Genomic DNA, 10,226 nt, shown 5'->3' with positions numbered 1-10,226 from the left:
GCTGCACTGAATGTGCAGTGTTCATTTATTCTACAGTTCATTTATGAAGCCGATATCACGAAAACCATACCCCTTCACAGAATTCAAAGATGTTGAAATCCCTATCCTGAATGTTTTCACTTCATATTTTACTATATTGACTTAGATAAAATGGATGAAAATTGACCCATGTGTACGATCTTTTCATCGCACACGGCGATCTTATTACTGTCCCACATATACAGATTCGTGTAAGTTCTCCACACAAGAAACCTATAGCAAAACTGTACACAATACATTGCAGTCTGAATGCAAATAAACATGGGCGGGGCCACCACAATTCTTTTGACTTTGAGAAGGCTTTCCTGATTGGTTGAAGGTGGGGAAGCTTTTTTTCACACTGGATATCGTTTCCTTACACTGTCAGCCAATCACAAATGAGTTTAGAGAGTGGTAGTGTCATAGCCATTGAAGTAATCTGTCAATCAAAATAGGGCCGATTTAATCGGCCCAAGCATTTACATGGCAGGTTTTGGGCCGATTTAATCGGCCCGTGACACAGATAGGGTTAAAGATGGCGATCTTAAACTTCTCGATCTTTTGCCAGTCTGACTGGTCATAAAGACTGAGTCCTACCTTTAATACATATCTCCCTGCTGGATGATCTCACATTATTTCTCTCTCACAGCCAGATGAGGGAGAGTTAGGGGAAGCCTTCATAACAAAGGGGGTAAAAAAGGGAAAATCTTCCGTGCAAGCACCCTTCTGCAACGGTTTTTCTGCTTTAATAGAGTTGCTTGTCGTTTGAATCCTGTTGTTCACTGGGCTCTCCATTCTCCAGTTTCAACTCCCAAAATGTTGATGTTTCCAATCAATGCAGTCATTTTCTTGCTCTTTAAAGCCAAGATATTTCATTTTTCTGAACTTATCAAGGTTCAAATTGCCCTTTGCTATTTTTGGTGTTGAGAAAGCTGTATCCTCCTTTCATGTTTTCACAATGTGACAATGCACCTCTATTGTGCATCAACCTCACCATCTCACAACAGACAAGGCAAACTACACCTTTGATTGCAGCTAGAAGATGCGTAGATGAATTCTCCACACAGAGGAGGAACAGGACGTACAAAATTCGCTGGCACCCACACTGCAAAAGCATCAGACTTCAATGTCAAAGGTCAAGTGTGGCTGTAGATAGACAAGAGAAAAGACAAGAAAATATGATATGAGATTGCAAAATGTTATCAAAGGTGAATCAGTACTACATAAGGTAGGCAAGTGCAACAGAAACCTCTTTTATCGCACTGATGCTTCTAACGTTTGTCACTTTGTACACTCGATACTCAAGCTTACAGATCACAGGCAATTTGGATACTTTGATGATTTACAGGCCAGTCTACCATCTAATGTGATTGATCATTGTTAGTTTTTTGTGGGTGCTGGTGTTGTCTCCCAGTCACCTTGCAATAAAACTATTTGAGATAGAATTTGATGTAAAAAGACTCAACAGTGCGGTACTATGAGCCAAATATCAATTTATCTCAGTCTAAGCCACACAGTACAGTCAAGAATCTGCTAACTATTCAATAATTCCATTCCTAACTATTCAATAATTCCACTCCAATTCTAATGTGTTAACTTTGGGCCAAACTGTTCTCCCTATACCCATTAAAAATGCATAAGATAAAACAAGGATTCCAGTGGTAACTGTAATGAATAGGCAAGTACTGAAGGGAAGCAAACACACAAAAAAGGGCATTTTCATAACTACCTGTACAGCACAAGACAAACTGATTCCTTGCAATACGTACTGTTCAGTATAGGCTGGTATCACACTTTGGCTACACAAACGTAGGCACACATCAAATTATGGCAAACATATACATGATACACATTACAAACATTATCTGTCATCTAATAACATTGTCTAACACATTGACAGTGTTATGCACAGGATGGCTTTCACTTCTCAGTGATCACCTACACACTCTTATTCTGCGGCTGTGTCTGGCACAGAAACAGATTCAAGACTTCTCTTCTAACCTAAGATAAATGTGGTCATACTCACGCTGTTTTTGCTGAACTTGAGCACGAACTCATCGTCGGAGTCCGATTCCAGGTGACTCTCATCGAGGAGCATGGACTGCATCTCCAATTTGTTTCGTCGCCACAGCTTCACGCTGCTCTTCCTACGACCAGATGACTTTGAATCCTCATGGCCAACCTGCTGCTTGGCAAAGCTGATAAACACCTACATATAAAGTGTGCAGACAAAAATATAATAAATTTGCATCAAATATTCATGTCATCTTAAGGTCAAGAAATGACTGAGTAGATGCGAAGATACAATACTGATGCAAGAGGACACAAACATGAACACAAGCTATGACACTGAAAGGGAGACAAGCAGACAGAAAGAAGACAGACACAGGGCAGGAAGAAACATCACAAATTTTTTGATGCCATAATGCAACATTCTACAACTTGATAGTAATTAGTACACCATAAAGTCAAAATGCTTAATCAATCATAGATACATTGGTGTAGTATCAAACAGGAACTTCCACAAGCCATAGTCATCAGAGGTTTTTTCCCTACCAAGGAAGCTGTACACTGTGCATCTGATGTTAAAACTTCATCTGTACAATTGCCCTCATTGTCACTGTCTTGAATAGCTAGTGTGCACCACTGAATTCAGGGATGATATTGACATTTGCTGAAAAAAAAATTGGAAATCTAAATTTTCAGGTGATTTTGATACAGGCTGTACATGGAAAAAGCAAAATGTGTATAGACTTGAGGGGAAAAAAAAATCTGTTGTCAGATTTAAATCTACAAAATATCATGCCTGTGAATTTCAATTTGTTAAGCAATGCCACCAAGGAAGCATGGAATGCATTTAAGCAAGCACTGGACAGATAGCTCCAAGTCCCTTCTGGACTGTGCACTGAGGACAAATCGCCTGGCCCCAGGGCACAACCAATGTTTGCAGGGGACTTGAATCAGCGACCTAATGAGAAATAATTCATGGTCTTTAATCTACATTGTATGTAACTAGTCACAACAAGCTCTCCTTGCAAGATTGGAAAGATATAATCACAATGATGATGATATATACATGAAGAGGCAGACTGACTTACATCGTCTAGAGTAGTCTGGCTGACGGAGTAATCCTTGATGTGAAGCATGGACCTGACATCCTCTAGCTGGCTAAAGATGGCTGCCAAGTCAACATGATCAAACTTGATGCTGTATTGTACCATGTTGAAGTGTTCCTCCTGCAATCCATGGACAGAAATAACAATCAGAATTATTCATGCCTTTCATATAATGTGGGTGAAACAGAATTCTGAAATATCCTACCTGCTGATTTTAACACATTCAAAAGTATATCAAAATATCAAACCTGTTTCAATAGATTTCTGAATGGAAGTCTCAATCATTCTAGAGTTTTTCTAAGCTAATCTGTGTCTAATATTGCACAGACGGATGCATTAAAAATGGAATTTTCTCCACTGTAGATATCAGTACACATTTTTACTTTCAGCCTAAATCAGCAGCAAAGAGAGTCTACAAACCATATTTTCCGTACACATTAGAGCTCATTTGCACCTTCAAAATATTTGTTCAAAGCAAATGAATTGACAGTAACACTTTACTACAGCTGTGGATACTTTGTGTCATAAGGTGAGACATGAGCACTAACCATGAGAGAAGAATGCGGGAAGGTGTGTTGGAACCAGCCTGTGAGCGGCTTCAGGTTGGGATGGCTGCCCTCCACACGCAGCGTGATGGTATAGCCGTCACCGTAGCAACGCTTGAGGTGCTGGGCACTGCCCAGACACTTGAACCTGCCGTTGACCATGATGGCCAGCCGGCCGCACAGGGCCTCGCACTCCTCCATGCTGTGGGAGGTGAGGATGACCGAGCGCTGGCCCTCCGCTACGATGGACAGCAAACTGTCCCAAAGGAAACGCCGAGAGTGGGGGTCCATGCCTGTGGTTGGCTCATCCTAGAGTGAATCAAGAATAATAAAGTTCTCTCATCCATGACATGGTCTTTATCAGGGGGGCATCTCATGAAGCGTTTTGTCAGATATTTTTTTCTGAAAAACTGTTAGACGCTACTGAAATCCTGCCATCTGATTGGCCGAGAGCAAATTTGTCCCACAAATTTGATGGACAAAAGGCTTTATGAAATGCCTCCCAGGAAAGCTGATGCTGTTTTGTTTCTTTTTGTTTGTGTTTTTGGCATTCACTAACTCTTTGACAACTGGTCAGGTGTTTATGGATAATGCGTGTTACAGCAAAATCAGCCCATCATCAACAGGGTTAATAGCTACATGAATATACATTGTAATGAGCATGTCAAACTTTCTCAGGAGAAAGTCTATCAATGTAAACATGCAAATTTAGCATCATACCTGATATCAACTCAAATTACAACCTATTTGACCTTGAATACTACATGAGCATTCTATCATAGGACATACATGTACATGTATCCTAACTTCTAAGAAAACTTTAAATGAAAATAAAAAGATTTAAATCATGCAGCTTTTCCTAGTGGCAAACCATAATCAGACTTTCTCGGCCACAGTTTTTAAAATGGAAACAAAAAAATCTTGTTCTGAATGACCTACAAGGTGTATTAATAAAGTACTGTATAATGTTCATGTTACGGTGAATTCCTACACGGTGACCTTCTATGTTTCTAAACCATTGCTGAAATGGTGTTACTGTTCTTCACTGTGGAAAGAGGAGAGTGTGGAGGTATTATCACAATGAGAGAGCCTTCTACCAAAGGTACCATAAAGACATTGCTTCTGCACTCGGCACAACTGATGGCATTTCTGCCACACACAGCTTTTCATCAGAGCACTTTGCAGTAAACCCAATATATTGTACCACAGCTGAATGGGTAAATTACTGTAAAAGTGAAAAATTTTGCATGTCCAGAAACTAGTGCGAAAATAAAATCACGCAAAATGATTTTTGCTTGTTATATGCAAGACTAATTAATGTCTTGATTCTGCAGAATCAAAAACACACCAAATTCATCTAACCTGGCCAAGCACAAAAAATTAATCACAAAAAAAAGTGCACTTTTATAGTACTCGGTCTTACCATGAATATAATGTCAGGGTTGCCAATGAGGGCGATGGCGGTGGATAATTTCCGCTTGTTGCCACCACTGTAGGTTCCCACAGGTCTGTCTGCATATTGTGTCAGCGCCATCTTTTGTAAGGCCCAGGTGACCACCTACATACCACAGGAAACACAAACACAATTTGATGTGAATTTTTTCAAACAAAAAGCACAGCAGTATACTGTGGCATTCAGTTAATATCAGAGAGTTGACAAAATTGAAGGCCAAATTGTACAGATGGAAACATAAGCATCTAAATGTATCACAAGATTATGAAAACTTGCATGAGATTACATAATATATTATTAAAGTATAACCCTATCACAGTTGGTCGACATATATGAAGTACTTGGAAGCCATAACAGCATTGCTGGCTTTTCTGACCTGTTTTTGATCTTTTCGCTGAACTCCTTTGATTCTTGCGTAGAGAAGTAGATGCTCTCTTGCAGTCAGCTCATCAAAGAGAGCATCAAACTGTGGACAGTATCCTATGCACCTATAGGCCTTCATCTTCTTCTTGAATATACTAGGTGTGTCAGAAAGAAGGCGTGAGAGGAAACAAAAACAAGCAATTAGGCAATCCAGATGAAAACTCACATGAGAATGATAAATCTGCTACACTGTATTAAGACTACACAGTAAGTTATTTCCATTTATCATTCAAACACAAAGACACAAGAACAATACAGTGAGTGTGAGACAAAGAAAGAAAAGTAACCATCACCAACAAAAGACAAACAAAAAAGCAAGAGAATTTACTGACCATGGTACAAAATGGAGCAATTAAATTAAATGGCATGAAATGAACATCAATATTAACTGTAATGCCATCTGTAGACAAGAAAAACACCTCATCTTAACTGGAATGACTACTGTACTTCCCATAACTTTGCAAGGCACATAGAATTTTCAGGAAGATCAACAGTCTTGAAGACAATAATTCACAAATGGAAACAATCCTGTTACTCGACAAACAATGTATAATTATAACAATATAAAAGGGTGACTGTATCTTTCTGTGTGGACTCACCTAAATCCATTGATGAATGCCTCACCCCCAGTGATTGCTAGATCCCCGCTAAGCATCTTAAAGGTGGTGGTCTTGCCTGCACCATTCACTCCAAGCAGGCCAAAGCACTGGATGGTGTAGAAAGCACACAACAAACAGAGATATTATTCCTGCAAGAAATATTCAACTTTGACCTCCCTCAGTAGGAACTACAAGCAGGAGAACTCAGACTCATCATGTGAGTCAGGAAAAGTTACTCAATTTTTTTCAACTTTCTTCCACCCCTAATACCCCCCTCCCCCCCCCCCAAAAAAAAAGAGAAGATTATAATAATCTATAGAAAAAAAAAATGCACACACACACACACACACACACACACACACACACACACACAAGCACAAAAAAACAAAGGTTTTGTAGCAAACACTGACTGACAAAGCAAAATAAAATAGTAAGAGTTATACATGGAGCGAACCCGAAATCTAAAGCAGGCCCGCTATACTCAAAACTAAAACTGCTTACTTTGAAAAACATCACCACCTATCAGCAATGTATTTTTGTATATCAGTGTGTCAACAAACTTATGCCTGACCATTTTGTTCAATTGTTTGATATCAATCAGAATGTGCATAATTACAATACACGCTCCTCGTCATTAATGCATTTGCCCAGACCCAGAACCATGTCTTACCAACATAATATTCGTTTTATGGGCCCCAAGAAATGGAACAATTTATCTAAAGACATAAGAAATGCACCATCTCAAAATTGTTTTAAGATAAGACTCAAGAAAAAGTTGTATTCATCCATATAAGGTAGTTTATAGTGAGGACTGCTAAATTTCTCTTGAGTATACTAAAATGAAATACATGTACATGTATGTACAATGTTGCCTTGTTTGTTTTAGTATTACAAGTGTGTGTTTTAGGTTCTCTTTACCTCTCCTTAATGTATTTTTTTCTTTTTTCTCTTTTCTTTTCTTTCTCTTTTTCCTTCTTCCTATCTGTTTTCCCTCCTGCATCCCTAGCTTTAGTCTCTTGTGTATCTGTACTTCGTCTTGTAAATATGTTATGTATATTTAAAAAAAAAATGTCTTTTTAGCTATGTTTCAATCAGATTCAACTACATTTTCAAATGTTAAAGGTGCACTCACTTCAAGCTGTGCTTACTGAGTTGTCACCTCCAGTTTGTCATTACTGAATTGTTACTGCTGTTACACGAATTGATCTGGAAATAAATGTTCTATTGAATTGAATTGAATTGAATTGAAAATTGAATTGACCTGTTTCTTCTGCCTTTATGTTTAAATAAATCATTTAAAAGAGATAAACCTCTCTCTCTGCCACCCCTTCTCAGTATCCATTAATCACCAATCATCAAGTACTGTTAAAAAGTGGACATTTTCGTGGTGTTGAAATTTTCACGCATTTCGCGCAACCAGAAACTAGCGCGAAAATAAAAGCACGCGAATATTTTTGCCTGCCATATGTTCCTAGGCGTGATGTCTTGATTCTGCGGATTTAAAAACACGCGAAACTCTTCTTACCCGGCCAAGCGCGAAAAATTAGTCGCGTGAAAATATCCACTTGTACAGTATTTCATAACAGAACATATCATGGAAACAATGTACTGGTTGGATCCACATGTGTTTATATTCCTATACTCCTTGAATATGGGATGGCAAGAATGATGGCAAACTCACCTCTCCTTTGGGAACACCTAGACACAGACCGTCAACAGCCAAATGTCTTCCCAATCTCCTGGTCTTATAAACCTACAGATAAAAAACAGCAAAAATGATTTCAGTGACACTCTGGAAATGAGGATCAAGTTACTTATTTATATGTAGGAGAAAATTCAAATGAAGCCCCACAATTGACCCTACATGCTATTCACAACACAGTTTGGTATGAATCATTTCACTACAAAAGAGGGTATCAAGATTACAAGTTTAACCAAAACCACATCTTTTTAATGTGAGCAAAAGGAACATTTATATTTGTCACAGTAAGCTGTTATATACTGATGCATGGAAATATCCATCCTAGGTAAACTGAGAGTTATCGCTTCTATAAAATTATTCCAGCAGCACCCACTGAACATGAATTTGCTACAGATTGTACCTCGCAAGGCACACGCAGCTTCCCCTACTTTTATTTCATAGTCTCTAGGAACACCATGTACGTGATATAACACTTATATGGCAGATAAAGATATACGAAACATAAATGTTCATCTGACTGAAAAAGGATTCAATTCACTGCATGTAGTGCTACACATATCTCTCCAATCAATTTTCTAAAGGAATAAACATTTTACATGTAATTCAAGTAACAACAGAGGAAGGAAGTTTGCCAGTATCTACACCAACAAGATAGAAACACAACAACAAATAAACTTTCTCAACACAGATTGTTTGCATCACATTTGTTAAAGTGCTTCCAAATACAGCACACAAAGGGGTTATGAGATATTACATGCTATCTAGCATACACAGTGAATGCCTTAATTTGGTTGTTTGGAAAAAAACAAAATAAATAGATATCAAAGCTACATGAAGTAATCTTCAGAATGCCAATCCTGACCTTGGTTAAGTTTTCGAGTCTGAGCAGGTCCTGTGAAGCATCCCCCATCAGCACCCTCTGTCTCTCTCTTAGTACATCCTCATCCTCGCTGAAGAGCAGACTCTTATCAACTTTCTTCCTCCGAATGCACGGGAAGATTTCCCTGAATCATCAAACAAATTAACAAATACCATAATGAGTCACAAATATTTATAACAACTTAACAAAATCACTGATGTTGACCTATGATGATGGATCTTCGGATTGCTTACAATCACAGAAAAAAAAAATGGCAGGAAAAAAAAATGCATTGATGCATTTTGAACTATGTCTTGATAATTGGTGATACCACTCCAGGCATTAGTGCCTGATGACCAAGTACATGTATATTTACAACAAATGAACTGCTATGTATATCTGACAAAAGGTTGATCATATTGTGCAACATCCAAAAAATAGTTATTTGGCTGAGAAAAAAAAAATCACTTGAGCATGATACAAACTTTTATAATTTTCACTAGTTTTTCAAGTCTACATAAATATACTAAAAAAGAAAAAATCAGTGTTGATAAGCAATGTATCTCATTTCAAATGTTACAATTATTTCAATACCAAATAGTTAATACTCCAAATACATGAGACACTTTTGTACGGACATGATGGTTCATATATGATACATGTATATACAATGTAAGTACAGTAGGTTCAGATATCGTGCTATTCTAAGCTCTGCAATCCCTCCGGCTGAAAAACAACTCATGTTCAACTCCTACTCACCATGTTCTGGCAATGTAACCATACTCCCAGAGCACAGTGAAGCTGAATGCCCCAATAGCCTCCATAACCATGACAAAATACATTCGGTTCAGCATATCCCAACGGAACGGCGACTTCACATCCTCATACGCTCCTGTGTGTTTAAAACAAACAATAAATGCATTTCTTGTTCACACCTTGCTAGAGTTGGCAAAATGCCATTGCAAGAACAGTGCATATAATGTGTAATGACAGTATTTGTAAGATTACATATTCTCAGTGACGTTTTTGAGAAAGAAACCTCATATGCCAAACTCTCAAAGAGTTCTGCAATTGTACCTAAATACTGCAGTTTTCATCAAGTGTCATTAACCCCTTGAAAACCATTTCCGAGTGCACTCGGGCAGGTCTCTATGGGAAGTGCATGTTACACTTGTATAGCAAAATCAGCTTGTCCTCAATAGGGTAATACATCAAAATCTGAAAGATACGCCCCTTCCTGGGATGTCCAGTACACAAATACAAACATGCACACATATATGTGACCCGCTACAACAAAAAGATCCTAAAGTCGCTGACGGATGAGCCGAGAAAATCAAGTTTGAAGTCACATCATCAAAATTGGTCAAAACAATCATATTTCTGTTTTTGTCATAATTTTGTAGTTTAATGTTTTGTCTAGCATCTGCCAAAATTTTGAGGCTAAACGATCAAAGAAAAGGCAAGAAATCAGCGTTTTTCTGGGCATGATTTCCGACTTTCAATGTAACAGA

General features: G+C 38.2%; 1 protein-coding gene across 1 annotated transcript in view; it reads right to left on the bottom strand.

The window, feature by feature from the left end:
• Nucleotides 1-1,134: 1,134 nt before the first annotated feature.
• Nucleotides 1,135-10,226, bottom strand: part of LOC139731345 (ATP-binding cassette sub-family A member 2-like) — a 76,397-nt gene continuing 67,305 nt past the window's right edge. The window contains exons 40-49 of the mRNA XM_071642237.1: nt 9,475-9,607; nt 8,719-8,860; nt 7,836-7,907; nt 6,155-6,261; nt 5,509-5,650; nt 5,103-5,237; nt 3,683-3,988; nt 3,117-3,254; nt 2,045-2,227; nt 1,135-1,164 (exon numbers count right to left, since the gene is read on the bottom strand). Of these exons, the coding sequence (XP_071498338.1) occupies nt 1,135-1,164; nt 2,045-2,227; nt 3,117-3,254; nt 3,683-3,988; nt 5,103-5,237; nt 5,509-5,650; nt 6,155-6,261; nt 7,836-7,907; nt 8,719-8,860; nt 9,475-9,607 (1,388 nt within the window). The remainder of the gene's footprint in view (nt 1,165-2,044; nt 2,228-3,116; nt 3,255-3,682; nt 3,989-5,102; nt 5,238-5,508; nt 5,651-6,154; nt 6,262-7,835; nt 7,908-8,718; nt 8,861-9,474; nt 9,608-10,226) is intronic.

The sequence above is a fragment of the Diadema antillarum genome, unplaced genomic scaffold, assembly GCF_040938485.1.
Source record: "Diadema antillarum isolate AM-2024a unplaced genomic scaffold, OU_Dant_1.0 seq00000368_RagTag, whole genome shotgun sequence".
NCBI lineage: Eukaryota > Metazoa > Echinodermata > Echinoidea > Diadematoida > Diadematidae > Diadema > Diadema antillarum.
The sequence above is the reverse complement of the archived record's forward strand: the minus strand, read 5'-3'. Positions and strand labels throughout refer to the sequence as shown.